General features: G+C 40.1%; 1 protein-coding gene across 2 annotated transcripts in view; it reads left to right on the top strand.

The window, feature by feature from the left end:
* The window catches only part of pde4ba (phosphodiesterase 4B, cAMP-specific a), a 579,805-nt gene that overhangs the window by 100,343 nt on the left and 462,934 nt on the right, over positions 1 to 16,528 (top strand). For both annotated transcript variants that reach the window (XM_073063172.1, XM_073063171.1), the window contains one exon: positions 14,036 to 14,161. In XM_073063172.1, coding sequence (XP_072919273.1) covers positions 14,117 to 14,161 — 45 coding nt within the window. In that variant the 5' untranslated portion in view covers positions 14,036 to 14,116. The remainder of the gene's footprint in view (positions 1 to 14,035; positions 14,162 to 16,528) is intronic.

The raw sequence follows: 16,528 nt of genomic DNA, 5'->3' as shown, positions 1-16,528 counted from the left end.
GGCTTTTCCAGAGACTTTTGAACTAATCATAGTATATTTTTAATATTTTCTCAAACCCAGGTCAGATGGAGCAGATGTGATTTGTGCTATGCAGAAATTGAGTTGTGGCAGTAAATAGCAAGTGTGAGGAAGTCTGGGTTTATAGGTTGGGGCTTGTTATCTATTTAAATGCAATAAAACCTAGATTTTTGTACATACATTGCAAAATGTGATAATTCCTGAAGTTACTGACTGGTCCAGAGAACCAATTTTATCATTTTGCTCTGTTGTTGGATTGTACATGCTAATGGCTGAGCCCAGTCTTTCTGAATTAGCTTGGTGTTAGGCTGGTGGCCCAACCTGGGGTCCTGGTTTCAGGAATTTGTTAATTCTGATGGGAATTGTTGGGCCTGGGATTAGGAGGCCAAAAGAGACAGTTATTTTTGCTTTCAGTGCTAGATTAATATTTCTAATTATTTGAGTTCTTATTTTGTTTATAAAGATTCTTAAGTTTATATTCCGTATAGGCTATAACATCTCGATGTCAGGGACTTGAATACATTTAAAATCCCTTGGTATCTTTTATTGCTGGTAAAGCTGTGAGTGAAGCTTTGTACCTGTCAAGTTTCTCAGCAGTAGTGTGAGAACTATGTCCCCTCACTGCTCCACAGCTGATGCTGAATGTGTGTTGCTGAAGGCCCAGGATACTTTGAACTGGTGCGATTAGCACATTTCATGTAGACCAGCCTCCTGGTGGTGGGAGATTGCAGTGCTGGGAGAGCATGATGTAGCCATAGTCTGACACTCCACTACTGTGACATCTTTGTATTTATCTTTGGTTGGAGGAAATTTTACCCACTGTACTGGAATTTGAAGGATGTTAGACACATACCACTCCCAATGAATATAGTTGCATAATTTATATATAAATGTGTGAATATGGGCTTAGCAGATTGACCATTTAGAGGGTGGTAATGAGCTACTGCCTTGAATCACAGCAGTACTTGAGTGTGGGTATGCCTACAGTGCTGTTGGAGAGAGTTACAGGATTTTGACCTAGCAGTGGTGAAAGAATGGTGAAATATTTAGAATTTAATATGGTGTGTGGCTTAGAGTAAGGTTGGTGGTATTCACATGCACTGATCCCACGAGCTGATAGAGGTTGTGGTTGGAAGATGCTATCTAAAGAGTTTGGGGGAATTGCTGAAATGTATCCTGCCAATGCTGTATACTGTACATCAGTGGTGTAGTGAGTGAGTGGTTGTGGATGGGATGCTGCTGTGCTCTGTATGACTGAGTGATAAATGTTCTGTATATACAGCTCCTTGAATGTTGAAGCTGCAGTTTTGACTTGATGAAGTCAAGTGAAAACTGAGCTGATATTTTCAATTATGGATGATAAAATTTCTTTGGGTGTAAATGGGGAAAATCTGGCTAAAATGACACTGTATGCAGAAATAAATAGCATTAGTTGTGTTGGTGTTTCTAAGATTTTTATTAAAGAAATTGCAGAGATGATACTATAATTGTCAATTCCCTGTCAATGGAAGAAAATTTTTAACTTGCATGTTATGGAAGAGCACTGGAGCTGGGTTGTTACTGGTTGTAAATTAGTTGAAGGGAAGTACAGAAATTGTAGTTTCCCTTTGGTGTAAAATTTTCAAGTTATTTACTAAAGTGGGCCTTTTAACACAAACTTTAAAAATGTCTATTTAGTTGTGTTATTACAAAGCTGGGATTATGTTAGCAAAACAACATGCCCACTGGTGCCACTAATGTAATAAATTCCAAAGCTAAAATGTTCATTTTCATGTTGAAAGATATTCATGTTTTTCAAAGTAAAAAGATGACATACTTGAAAGATTGCCAAATGTGGCTTAGCATGTGAAGAAGGGCCCTGGATTTAAATTTGGATTTTGAACTTAGATTAATATTTTATCCAATGTGTCAAATTTATAAGTAATTCCTTTAAAACCGGCACTGCCATGTAATTTACTTTGACTGTTTCAATATCAATTGTTCTATGTTTTACCAGCTTGTATTGCTTTCCATTAAATGTTTTGTTACGAAACCTTATAGGAATCAAGTGAATTCAGTCCTTCTGCTTGTTCGGTGGGGAACTCTGAAGCTAGTAGAAGTCAGAGTATAAGGATTGTTACTGTTGGCTCTGTTCTAAACCAATGGGTTTTGAGTATAACTACTTGTTGCAGATTAATTCTGAAGCATTTTCTCCACTGAGCACTGGTGGATCTTCCTTTCTTGTTTTTTTTATAATACCTGATTAGGGTAGAAGTATAGTGTTCCCGATAATGGGGAGGTGGAGTACCAAAGGGGCAGAGCCTCGGTGTACAGGGATGTCCATTTAGAACAGAATTTCTTTTGCCAGAGGATGGTGATGGTGAAGAGGATTCACTATAGAATTTGTTGCCACAGGCTGATGTGGAGACCATGTCATTGGTTGTATTTAAGGCAGAGGTTGATAGGTTCTTGATCAATCATGGTGTGAAAGGTTATGGGGAGAAGGCAGGAGAATGTGTTTGAGAGGGAAGATGGGTCAGCCAAGATGAAATGGCAGAGCAGACTCACTGGACTGAATGGCTTAATTTTCCTATCTCTTGTGGTTTTGAGTAAATTCAGATCTTTGCTACCTCGTGTTATAGAGAGATGTTAATGCTTCAGTGATTGACAGTGCAAATTTATACCAGCTGTGCTATTTTATTTTTAGGATTTTTGAGCGTCTATGAAAATTATTCCACATCAGTATAATAATCTACACTTCAATTCCCACCAGTGAAGTGAAGACCAATACTTATCACTATTCATTCTTTAAATAACCAATGACTTCATCAAAATAATTTTCTGATGCACTGCCTTTGTTTTGAAATGTAGACTGGTAATGTGTTTGCTCATCGCATGTAAATGAGTTCTTTGCTGTTGCATTAACTTTCACTGTTTTAATACATCTGTATCTGCACCAGAACTGGAGGAGTTGGGGCCTGTCTCCATGTGGGAAGGTTTGCTGGAGCTGCATGTGGGCTTTAAACTGGAGTTGCAGAGGGAAGGGAGTCAAAGTGCCAGAGCAGATAGTGAAGTGGATGGAAAACATGTTGCTAAGCCTACATATGAACTCAGGAATTGAAAAGTTGAGCATGGTAGGACTGAATTTCACAGTTGTGTATATTTCAATGCTAGGAGTATTGTAGGAAATGCAGATGATCTTAGGACATGGATCAGCACATGGACTTATGACATTGTAGACATGAGTGAGAGTTGGCTGCAGAAGGGACAGAACTGACAGCTCAGCGTTCCAGCGTTCTGTTGTTTTAGACATGATAGAGCAGGAGGGATTAAAGGGGAAAGGGTGACAGGGAAAATATCATGGCACTAGTCGGACAGGACAGATTGGAGAGTTCATGTGCTGAGGCTGTATGGGGGGAACTGAGGAATAAGGAAAGGATGACCATGTCAAAGGAATTCTATTATAGACCACCCAACAGTCCATGGGATTTAGAGGAGCAATTTTGTAGTGAGATTTCAGACTGTTTCAGGAAACATAAGGTTGTGATAGTAGGTGATTTTTAACTTTCCACCTATTGACTGGGACTCCCACACTGTGAAAGGATGGGATGGGATAGAGTTCATTAAATGTGTTCAGGAAAGTTTCTTTCATCAGTACATAAAGGTCTCAACTAGTATGATACTAGATCTCCTGTAGCTGTTACTTGGACCTTGTGGGAGGCAAGTTCAGAAATTGCAGGAACCCTGCAGAGATATTTAAAACATCCTTAATCACTGGTGAATTGACAGAGGATTGGAGAACAGCTAATGTTGTTCAGAATAAATTCTCGGGCTTCCAGCTGGGTAAGGGTATCAAGTTTAAACGAAGTTTCGATGACAACCTGTGCCATCTTCATCAGGGATGATGCCTGGGTATGTCTAGTCCGGTGGTATTTATACCCCTGTAGTCCATCCCCTCACTTGGTTTCCAATCAGGTTTCTGCTGTCCCACCTTGTTTACAATCGAATTCTAGTTCTTGCTTGGAGAGAGACCTTCGTCTTTGTAAAAGTTCTTTTCCTCTAGTTTTATTTCAATGGCTTCCTTCATCAAGTTGTCCCAAAAACCATTGGTGTGGTACATTAGTTTTTTTTTGCTGTCAAGGTCAATCCTATGACCATTGCGAATGCAATGTTTTGCTACCTCCAGTTTCTCCCGGTAACCCAAACGGATACACTTCCTGTGATCCTTGATGTAGGTTTCCACTATCTGTTTTATCTGTCTGATTATACACTGCTCCACATTTACAGGGAATCCTGTAAATGGCAACCATCCTGTTTCCCAGGTCAGCTTTGACCTACATAAGCTGTGATTTGAGTTTCTTTAAGGGTTTGTGGATGGTATTAATCCAGTATTTCTTCAGAATCTTGTCAATCCTTCCAGAAATCATGGAAATGTAGGGGAAGGCAGGCGATAGCAACAGGTTCTTCTTCATTATTAGGTATCCTGGTTTTTCCGTCAGCCCTTTCAAGGACCCGTTTGATTGCCTTCACCTTGTTGTCATTCTGATTGGACAAACACTAAACATTCAGGAGCAATGAACGATGGGGTATAAATACCACCAGACTAGATGTGTCCAAGCATCATCCCTGATGAAGATGGCAGTTTGTCATCGTAATGTCAGTTGAAATTGATACCTGTACCCAGCTGGAAGCCCAAGAAAAGTATATGCTGTGAAAGCACTAGATCCTGATGCTTCATTGTTTAAGAAGGGCTCTAAGAATAAGTCAGGAAATTCTGGGCCGGTAAACCTGACATCAGTAGTGGGTAAATTATTGGAAGGTATTCTCAGGGACTTGATATATAATATTGGATAGTCAATATTGTTCTGTGCATGGTAGGTCATATCTAAGCAATCTTGGAGAGCTTTTAGTGTATGTTACCAGGAATGTTGTTGAAGGCAAAGTAGTGGATGTTGTCTACATGCACTTTAGAAAGGCCTTTGACAAGATGCCACATGGGAAGTTGGTCAAGAAGATTCAGTTGCTTAACATTCAATATGAGGTAATAAATTGGATGAGATATTGGCTTCATAAGGGAAACCACAGGGTGGTAGTAGATGGTTGCCTCTCGGACTGGAGGTCTGTGACTAGCGGAATGCTGCAGGGCTGGGTGCTGTTGTAATCTATATCAGTGATCTGGATGATAATCAAATCATCAAATTTGCAGATGACAACAAGCTTGGGGTGTATTGGACAGCAAGGAAGTCTATCAAAGCTTGCAGTGGGATCTGGACCAGCTGGAAAAATGGGCTGAATGGGAGATAGAATTTAATACAGACGAGTATGGGGTTTTGCATTTTGGAAGGACAAACCAGGGTAGGACTTGCATGGTAAGTGGCAGGGCACCGAAGAATGTGGTAGAACAGAAGGATCAATAATTCCTTGGAAGTGTCGTCACAGGTAGATAAGGTTGTAAAGAAAGCTTATTTGGGGTGTAATTTTGAAGTTTTATAAGATACTGGTAAGTCTTAATTTGGAGTATTTTATACAGTTCTGGTCACCTACCCCCATGAAAGACATCAATAAGTTTGAAAGAGTGCAGAGAAAATTTACAAGGATGTTGCCAGGACTTGAGGATCTGAGTTATAGGAAAAGATTGAATGGGTTAGGATTTTATTTCCTAAAGCCTAGGATAATGGGAGTTTTGATAAAGGTATGTAAAATTATGATCGGTATAGATCAAAAGCAAGCAAGCTTTTTCCACTGAGGTTGGATGAGACTAGACATCATGGGTTAAGGGTGAAAAGGGAATGTAAGAGGGAACAACTTCATTCAGGGTGATGAGAGTGTGGAATGAGCTGACAGTGAAGTGGTAGATGCAGGTTTAATTTCAACATTTAAGAGAAATTTGAGTAAGTACATGGATGGTAGGACTATGTACTGGTGCAGGTCAATGGGACCAAGCAGATTAATGGTTTGGCATGGGCTAATGGGGCAAAGGGTGTTTTTCTGTGAAGTAGTGGTCTCTGAGTTTGACTGTATAATGCAGATCAGTTATTGTGTGGGTGGCTACCATTGCATGGATGATTTAATTTTCTTCTTTTGTGGCCATGGAATCTTTTATGTCAGTGTCTTCATTAACATTTAAGTTTCAACTTGTAAATATTCTAGAAATTAAATATTAGTAGTTTTTATTATCTGATTAGAAAATGCCCAGTAATAAAACCATGCTAAATATTAATCCTTGCAAACCTTTGTTCAAAATTTGTAAATGTTTCTAAAATAGAGTATAGTAATTTCTTTTTTCTGTGATTTTTTTTATTGAAGTTCATCATCAAACATTTCCATAAGATGTAATTCAGACATTGTACCTATATATCACATAATCATACATGTCACAAATCTCCACAAAGTATTTATCTGAGGTACACACTTATAGAAAAGAGTGGAAAGAAAAAACAAGCAAAAGGAAAGGACTATGTACAAATAGGGAGTGATCTTTTTTTTTACAACAGATTCATTGATTTGTGAGAATAAAATTAGGCCTATGAGGCATTATGTAGTTAAACCATTTTCCCCAGTATGAATCAAATTGTTCCAAATTGGATAAAATTCTGTTACGTTTGATTGGATTTAATAGCCCATTGACATTAAAAGAAATGAATTTTACCTTGTCCTTAGCCATCTGTATTTATCTGTCAGTGTATCACTGAAATTAGAATAAAACTTAATCGATCTACTCCCTGAACAAATAAGAACCAAGAAACGCAAATAATAACAAAAATGGCGATGAACGTGTGATTCCAAGGCTGAGGTCTCTAGTAGATGACCTTGTGTTGAGCTAGAGGAAATGTCTAATTTCTAAAAGGAGATTTGGAAAACAAGATGAGGAGTGGAGTGTGCAGTGCATTTGAGTATTTTGCCCTTCAGCTCAATCAAGGCTGATCCCTTACATTGTATTCCTGTTCTCTCTCACTTTTGACTCCTTGTTTAGTTGATCCAATCCCTTCTTAAAATTAAGCTCTGACACCTTGTATATTAATGATGTTTTATTAAATAAATTACTGAAGAGGAAATGTAATTGATATTATATTTCATAAAGAAGCTGGTTTAGTAAATGATTTCCATGTAAATAGGTATCCTCAAACTTTAACTGAGTAATCCATTAACTATTTACAACAGGCACTTGTTTTTGTTTCTAGCAATTTATCTGAGGTATGTTCAGGATATAATGGACTCTGAGGATGAAAAGGTATTAGCTGATGGTTGTCAGGTGGTTTAAAGATGGACTTCCTGTGTGTACATGAGAACTCCTCTTGTGTCTTTGGATGATTTTCTTTAGGTGAAGCGCAAGGAGACAAAGGCCAGAACCCTGATGAACTTGATAGACAATGGTGATTGTAGAACAAATATAACATCTGTAATTTTAGTTGTGATAATTGATACTAGTTTGAAATACCTGATTGATGCCTCATTAATGTGAAGTGTTGTATCTCTTTGTGGGAAAATTTGTGTTTTAGGGTTCTATGGCAATAATTTCAAGTTGATGTTTTCAGCTATTAGAATAGTCTAGTGAAGATCCAAGTAAATTTTAATTGTCAGTGTTCTCAAGTGTTTTACAAATACCAGTAGTTTGATAACATTGAAACTAGTATGAGTTTAGATTTTGAGTTAACTTTCTAAAGTAGAAATAAGTTGGGTCACTCCCAGATGAACTCAATGCCTTTTATACTCAGTTTGACTGTCAAAACATGGAGGCACTGTCACAAACTGCCACAGCTCCCAATGACACTGCTCAAAACTAATCAATAAGGTTCAAGGCCTTGGATTCAATACATCCTTGTGCAATTGGATCCTCTATTTCCTCACTTGTAGACTCCATTCAGTTTGGACTGGCAACATCTCCACAATCTTAATCAGCACAGGTACACCACAATGCTCTTTACTTAGCCCCCTGCGCTACTCGTCTTACACTTATGACTGTGTGGCTACGCACAACTGCAATGCCATATTCAGATTTAGTGACAACACTACTGTTATAGTCTGAATCAGCGGTGGTGATGAGTCAACATATAGGAAGAAGTTTGAAAACCTGGCTGAGTGGTGCTGTATCCACAACCTCTCACTCAATGACAGCATGACAAAGGAGATGATTTTTGACTTCAGTAGGAGGAAACCAACGGTCCATGAGCCAGTCATTGGAGGATCAGAGGTGGAGAAGTCAACAACCTTAAGTTCCTTGGTGTTATTATTTCAGAGGACGTCTCTCGGGCTCTAAGTGAAATTATGAAGAAAGCACAGCAGCGCCTCAACTTTCTTAGAAGTTTGTGAAGATTCAGCATGGCATCTAAAACATTGACAAGCTTCTATGGATGTGTACTGAAGAGTATATTCTATCATAGCCTGGTGTGGATCTATCAATGCCCTTGAATGGAAAACCTCACAAAAATTAGTGGATACGACCCAGTGGCTTGTGAGTAAAGGCCTCCCCACCATTAAGCACATCTATACAAAGCATTGTTGCAGAAAAATAGCATTCATTGTCGGGGACCCCCACCACTCAGGACTTGCTTTCTTCTCGGTGCTGCCATCAGAAGGGCTCACACCACTAGGTTCAGGAACAGTTATTACCTCTCAACCATCAGTCTGTTGAGCCAAAGGCTATAACTTCACTTGCTCCATCATTGAAATGTTCCCAAAACCAATGTACTCACTTTCAAGGCTCTTCACCTCACGTTCTCCATGCTTTTATTATTTCCTTTTTGTATTCGCACAGTTGTTTTTGTCAACTGCACATTGGTTGAGCCATAAGTGGGTACGATCTTTCATTAATTCTATTATGCTATCATGTATTTATTGAGTAAGCCTGTAAGAACATTAATCTGTAGTAATGGTGACGCACATGTCCTTTGACAATAAATTTACTTTGTACTTTGACCATGTGATTTCATTCTATGAAGACTATGTGAGAGCATCCTTCAGGAGGGTACACCCAAGAAAAGCTTCCAGCCCAGGCAGGCTATGTGGATGAGTATTATAGACCTGTGATGATCAAGTGGTTGAGGTGATCATTGATATCTTTAACCTCTTGTTTCAGCAGTCTGAGGTAACTGCGGGCTTCATTTTTACCAATCTTAAGAACTTGATAATCTGGCTCAATGACAGTTATCCAGAAGCACTTGCCGTGGATCCACTGTGATGAAGTGCTTTTAGAGGTTGGTGATGAAACTAATAAACTCCTGCATCAGAATCAAGTTGGATCTACTCCTATTTGCCTACCATCACAACAGGTCAACATCAGATGCCATTTCATCGGCTCTTCACTCAACCCTGGAACCCTGAACAGGGAAGGTGCATACATGAGGATGCTCTTCATTGACTATAGCTCGGTATTCAATACTATTATCACCTCAAAACTCCAAAATGGACATTGAAGCTTTGGACCCTGCCTCACTTTTTTAATATACAATATTTAAAATCTATTCAATGTACATAATTTTTTATTATGTTTTATTTTAAATATTATTATTATTTCTCTCTCTGCTAGATTATGTTTTGCATTGAACTGTTGCTGCTAAGTTAACAAATTTCACGTCACGTCGGCGATAATAAACCTGATTCTGATTCTGAAAACCTAGGCCTCAATACCTCCTTATACAACTGGATCCTTGACTTTCTCACTTGCTGGCCCTAGTCAGTTTGGATTGGCAGCAACAACTCCTCCATGATCTCCATCAGCACAGGTGCACCACAAGGCTGTGTGCCTAGCCCCCACTCTAATCACTGTATACTTATGCCTGTGAGGCTAATCACAGTTCCAATGCCATATTTAAGTTTGCTGATGACACCACTGTTGTTAGCCAAATCAGTGTAGTTGGAGTCAAATGGCATTTCAGCAGCTGTGTACAAATGAATCCTTTGTCAAATATAAAGGTTTAAGACCCAGCTTAAGAGAGAAATCAAGAGGGCCAAAAACGTAAAAGCATAAAGGGATTGGACAGGTTAGATGCAGGAAGATTGTTTCCGATGTTGGCGAAGTCCAGAATGAGGGGTCAGTTTAAGGATAAAGGGGAAGCCTTTTAGGACTGAGATGAGGAAAATCTTCTTCACACAGAGAGTGGTGAATCTGTGGAATTCTCTGCCACAGGAAACAGTTGAGGCCAGTTCATTGGATATATTTAAGAGGAAGTTAGATGTGGCCCTTGTGGCTAAAGGGATCAGGGGGTATGGAGAAAAAGCAGGTACAGGGTTCTGAGTCGGATGATCAGCCATGATCATACTGAATGGCGGTGCAGGGCCAAATGGCCTACTCCTGCACCTATTTTCTATGTTTCTATACCCATTCTATCTATCACTGCAGAAGACAAAAACATTTTTTAACATCTATGCACTTGAACTAACTTGAATTGACCACACTTGAAATGGACCAAGAAGTTTGTGAATCTTTTTGTGCCAGATGTGAAACTGATTCTTAATCAGGTCTTCTTGGGTAGCCAGGCTTGTCTTTGAAATCCTAGATTACTGCTCATTTGACATGTATTTGTATGTCACCAAGACAGCTGAGAAATTTGTATTCAAGTAACCAAATACACATGGGATGAAAAGTTATTGTCAGTAATAGTGAGCACTAAGCCTCTTGACTATCACTTAAGTATCCATCCCATTCATTGCAACTTCTCAGGGGGAAAAAACTAACATTCTTGCCTGGTGTTTCCTCAGCAATATGATCCACTCTATACTGCTGTTTGAAATAGTCATGCAATTCATTTGGGGTCAGTTAGGATGGGGCAATAAATGTTGCCCCCCCCCCAGCCCCAGCCCTGAATGACATCCACAATCTATGTATAACATTTCTGACTTAATTTTCAGTTTCATGTGAAGTGCAAAGTGATTAATTTTGGTCTAAAAGTCTAGAATTAAAGGACTAAATTGGGAGTTATAGGTCAGTAATTGTCCAAAAATGATGCAAGAAATTGAAAAGGTGCAGCGGCACATGAGATCCATCTTTCTCTTTTATAGAGTGATGGTACCAAAAAGGTAAACGTACTGAATTTCTGCTGTGGTACCGCAGCTGGAATAGTTTCTGGACTTTGCATTGCTAGGAAAGTTGTAACACTCTGGAGTGATGAGGACGAAAGTTATTCTCAATTAAAATGCCTCTGTCAGATTGTTATCCATTGACTACAAGCTCTGGACACTGGGTGTCAAAGCAATACCGCCCTACAATTAGATCCTTGACTTCGGAACCACCAGACCAGTCAGTAAGAATAGGGAGCAACACTTCTGGCAAGATTACTTTAAATGTTCGTGCTACACGTATTTGCTTCCTCGGCCCTCTACTCCCTGTATATTCATGCCAGATTGTGCTATAACCCCATGCCAAGTTTGCGGATGACACCACCATAGTGGGCCATATCTCAAATAATGATGAATCAGTCAGAGTCCAGAATCCTGGTTCCTTTCCAATCCTGATGAAGGGTCTCTGCCTGAAACATCGACTGTTTATTCATTGCCTGACCTTCTGAGTTCCTCCAGCATTTTGTGTGTACGTGTGTTGCTTTGTATTTCCAGCATCTGCAGACTTTCTTGTGTTTATTCTTTCTAAGTTGTTGGCAGTTTTATCTTTGCTTTTCACATTCCAGTGACAGCACATATAAACATCTCGCATTCTGAAAATAGCTCATGTTATTCCTGGTGTCTTTTTAATTGAACTTCATCCATTAGAATATGTTACCTACCACAACCAACCCCAACTCTATGATCAGCATAAAAGGTTTTCCAGATATGGAAATCTTGAGCAGTGCAAACAAAATGCTGGAGGAAATCAGTAAGGCAGGCAACATCTATGGAGTGGAATAAACAGTTAACACACACAATGCTGGAGGAACCCAGCAGGACAGGCAGCACCTATTGAAAAGAGTACAGTCGATGTTTCGGGCCGAGATCCTTCAGCAGGACGGGAGAAAATATGATGAAGAGTCAGAGTTGGACGATGGGGGGGAGGGAAGTGATAACTACAAAGTAGTAGGTGAAATTGGGAGGGAGGAAGTAAAGAGCTGGGAAGTTGATTGGTGAAAGAGATACAGGGCTGGAGAGGGGGCAATCTAATAGATGACAGAAGGCCACGGGAGAAAGAAAAGAGATACGATGGGCAGACAAGGAGATAAGGTAAGGGGGGGAAAGGGGATGGGGAATGATGGTGGGGGGGGGGGTTTGAGAAATCAATGTTCATGCCATCAGGTTGGAGGTTACCCAGACAGAATACAAGGTGTTGCTCCTCCAATCTGAGTGAGGCCTCATTATGATAGTAGAGGAGGCCTTAACTTGACGTGTTGGAATGGGAAGTGCAATTAAAATAGGTGGCCACTGGGAGATCCCGCTTTCTCTGGTGGATGGTGCGTAGGTAATCGATGAAGCAGTTTCGCAATCTACGTTGGGTCTCACCAATACACAGAAGACAGCACTAGATACAATAGATGACTCCAGCAGGACTCACAGGTGAAGTGTCGCCTCAGCTGGAAGGACTGTCTGGGTCCCTGAATGGTAGTGAGGGAGGAGGTGTAGGGGCAGGTGTGGCACTTGTTCCGCTTGCAAGGGTAAGTACCAGGAGGGAGATCAGTGGAGGGGATGAATGGACAAGGGAGCAGTGTAGGGAGTGATCGGGCAGAAAGCAGAAAATGGCGGGGAGGGAAAGATCTGGTTGGTGGTGGTATCCTGCTGGAGATGGCCGAAATTTTGGAGAATTATGTGTTGGACCACAGTTGCTGTTTTGGCCAGCACTGGAATGGAAGGAGGTAGAAGTCAGAATGAAGTGGTGAGGAGAGAGAATAAGTACACGCTGGAAGGTGATAAGTTAGGGGGGAAAGTGGGTGGGGGAGGGAGGGTGGAGTAAGAAGCTGTGAGGAGACGGGTGGAAAAGGTAACGGGCTGAAGATGAAGGGAATGTGATAATCATCTCTAAAATACCAGGATGAATACCATTAACATCACCAATATTTTGGGCTTTCGCTTTCTTTACGTAACATACTTCCTCTTTTTTTTCTTCATTCTCTTTATACCTTTAGTTCTCCACAATTTCTGATGTGTTTATATAACTTCCAGGAGGATTGTTAAAGATGTTGGTTTAAGGAATGAGCTATTTTCTTGATCCAGTTACTGTTCTTACCTGTATCTCTTTGGGGGGGGGGGGGTCTATGTACTCTATAGTTCTGTCATTCTCTCTTGCTCTCAGAAGCTCTCGGTATCCTTTTTCATACTTTTTATATTTCTTTGCTTTCTTATTCTATGTCAGAGCGCTTACCAACTTTATCATCCTCTTTTGCTCTAGTTCCTTAGGCTTATTGGGGATCTCAATCAACTCTCTAAGCAGGCTGAGGAAGACAGATGGCATTCAATTTAGATGAGCGTGAGGTTTTTGCATTTCAAGAAGCTGAAGCGGGGTAGGATGGTCACAGTGAATGGAGGGTCTCTGGAGAGTGTTGGATAGAACAAGTATTGAGTTTGCTCTTCTGAATCAATCAGACTGCTGTGTGTATTTAGATAAAAGCTTTTTAATTGGAATTTTTGACCATGGGTTGTTGGTTTCAACTTATTGCACTGACCCCTGATGTAAGCAGGGTCATAGTGAAAGATGCCATGAATAAAATTGAAGATTGAAGCTTTTGTATTTATTTTCCAAGGCACAAACTGAAACAGCTGAAGGTCCGAACTCTAGTATTTACTAAAGGTTACAAAGAATATGACCAAAGAGGACAGTATGTGCATTGTTATGAACACAGCTTTAAAGAAAATTGTATTATATTTATTTTATATTGAAGTAGAAATAAACATGAGTATTAAAAACTGTAAATTTTTAAGCATATGTACTTGATGTTTTTCAATTAATTCCTTCACAGAAATCACAAATCATAGAATGTATCTAATATTTTTTTGCTCCTTCAAATATTTTCCGGTAGTTTTATCTTTCCTAATGTTTCAAATTTAACTCGGAAATATTAAGCCTTAATATGATTGATGATAGTAATTTTATTCTGATGTGTTTATTGTTGCTTTGTTACAGGGAATACATGAACTTGTAAGGAGTTGGCAATCTGCTTCTCTGAAATAGAAGTGCTGGAACTGTAGAATCCCAAATATTTTCATGATGAAAAAAAGTAGAAGTGTCTTGGCAGTAAGTGCGGAAGATGTAAGTCAATAATACGGGCTGTGTACTCAATTTAACAGTACAAGTTCAAGTTTTATTTTGTGCTTTTTCTAGATGTACTGTTTTAACTTTAAAAAAAATAATTCTTAGTTATTAGTGCTAAACTTAATGCTCATACTACTTTAGGATTATTGGACATCCCATAGATTTGGATGTGATCCCTAGTTCTGGAAAATTTCCTTCTCTCTTTACTGTATTCTAATCCTCGCTTACTGAAAATGACTTAGAATCTCCTATTTTTTTGCGGTCATTATTCAACAAATTGAGTACATGAAATGTTAGTATATCAAGTAGATTCTTATGCTTTCACACATGGTTTGGAGTGGAGTGAAGTGTTCACCTGCAATAAGAATGTACACTTAAACGGATTTCCAGCACCAGGCACTTAATTGTAATTTAGATTCTTCGCTAGGGAAATTTGGTTAGGAGTGGTATTGATGAAAGTATACCCTTTCCTCTAATGCCACCAACTCTCTTTCCCCACCCCTTCCCTATCCCTGCTTCCTGCTCTAATCCCTGCTGGCTTCTCCATTCCCTCTGACTTTCCCTTCTCTGAGATAGAATGTTCTGTCCTCAGCAAGGGTCTTGCCTTTCATTCCTTTGCCTGCACCTCAGTGAGTTCCTCATCCACCATGATACTGTGCTCCTTGTCTGTTGCCCTAGCTCACCTCTTTGATAAGAATTCCCCATCCTGCATGATAACCCATCTCAAAGCCTCCTCCTCTTCTTGGACAACATGTTCTGTTTCTCTGTCTACTCTGGACTTTTTTAATCTCTATTGTTGATGAGACATCAACTGGCTTGACTTTAGCACTCCTCTCTTTTCAAAAATTACTCTCTCTGAACACTTCCCTCCACTCTCTTCATACCAACCCTAACATCACTATCAAACTCACAGACAAAGGGTGTGTTGTTGTAGTGTGATAGACTGACTTCTATCTTGCTAAGTGCAGGCGGCAACTCTCAGACAGCTCCTCTTGCCCCTTGAAGAGGACCCCAGACCCCACTCAAGACCATCAGAAAATTGTCTCCAACTGCATTACCAAGTCCATCAACTCTGGAGACTGCCCATCCGTGTCCACCCAGCTCATAGCTCCCTTACCCCATGCTGCTCATTCCTACTCCTACCCAAGATCCACAAATCAGACTGTCTGGGTAGGGCAGTTGTTTCTACCTGCTCCTGTCCCATTGAACTTCTATTCATGTACTTTGATTCCATTTTATCTCCCTTAGTTCAGTCCCCTCCCATCGATATGCGTGACACATGCTCTCATTTCCTCAAAATCTTTGAATTCCTTGGCCCTAATTGGCTCATTGTCACCATGGATGTCCAGCTCCAATACTCTTCTTTCTCCCCATCAAGAAAGCCTTAAAGCTCCCTGCTTCTTTCTTGACAACAGACCCGACCAATTCCCTTCTACCACCACCACCCTCCAGCTGGTGGAACTGTTCTGCACCCTCAACAATTTCTCCTTTGGCTCCTCCACTTTCTCCAAACTTAAGGTCTAGCAATGGACACTCACTTGACACCCCACTATGCCTGCTTTTTCATTGCTCCAGTGTAGATTGGGGGACGTTTTGTTGAGCACCTTTGCTCCATCTGCAAAAAGTGAAATCTCCTGGTGTCCAATCATTTCAGATCCTATCTCCATTCCCTTTCTGACATGTTGGTCCATGTCCTCCTCTTCTGCCATGATGAGGCCATCATGGGTTGGAGGAGGAACACCTCATATTTTGTCTAGGTAGCATTCAACCTGATGGCATAAACATTGATTTCTCCTTCCAGTAATTCCCCCCACCCTTGCAGTTCTTTTGTTCTCTGCTCTGGCCTCTCACCTCTTCTCCTCAAGTGTCCATAAACTCTTTCTGGTGTCTCTCCTCCTTTTTCTGTCAAGATCCACTCTCTTCTCCTGATTCCTTCTTTTCCAGCCCTTGAGCTTTTGCACTTATCACCTACCAGCTTCTTATTTAATCCCCCATCCACCTGGCTTCACTTGTCACTTTCTAGTTTGTCCTACTTCCCCTCCCCCGGCCACCTTATTCTAGCTGCTTTCCCCATCCTTTGTTGTCCTGATGAAGGGTTGACTGTTTATTCATTTTCATAAATGCTGAATTCTGTCAGCATTTTGCGCTTGTTGATGAAGAAATACTTTTGAAGTTCTCCAAACAGTCAAAGCTTCCTGCAATGCAACAGTCAAACGAGGAGTGAATTGTTTTTAATGTAGTTATTTTCTTGAAATTACAAAGTTGAGGAGATTTTAATTTACTTTCATTTGGGAGATTTAACATTCAACTTCTTTTGCCACTCATTGAAAAGTGAGATGTTCAGACATTCTGTATGATGCAAAT

Source organism: Hemitrygon akajei, chromosome 12 (assembly GCF_048418815.1).
Source record: "Hemitrygon akajei chromosome 12, sHemAka1.3, whole genome shotgun sequence".
In the NCBI taxonomy this organism is placed as follows: Eukaryota; Metazoa; Chordata; class Chondrichthyes; order Myliobatiformes; family Dasyatidae; genus Hemitrygon; species Hemitrygon akajei.
This window is presented reverse-complemented; position numbering and strand designations above follow the sequence as displayed.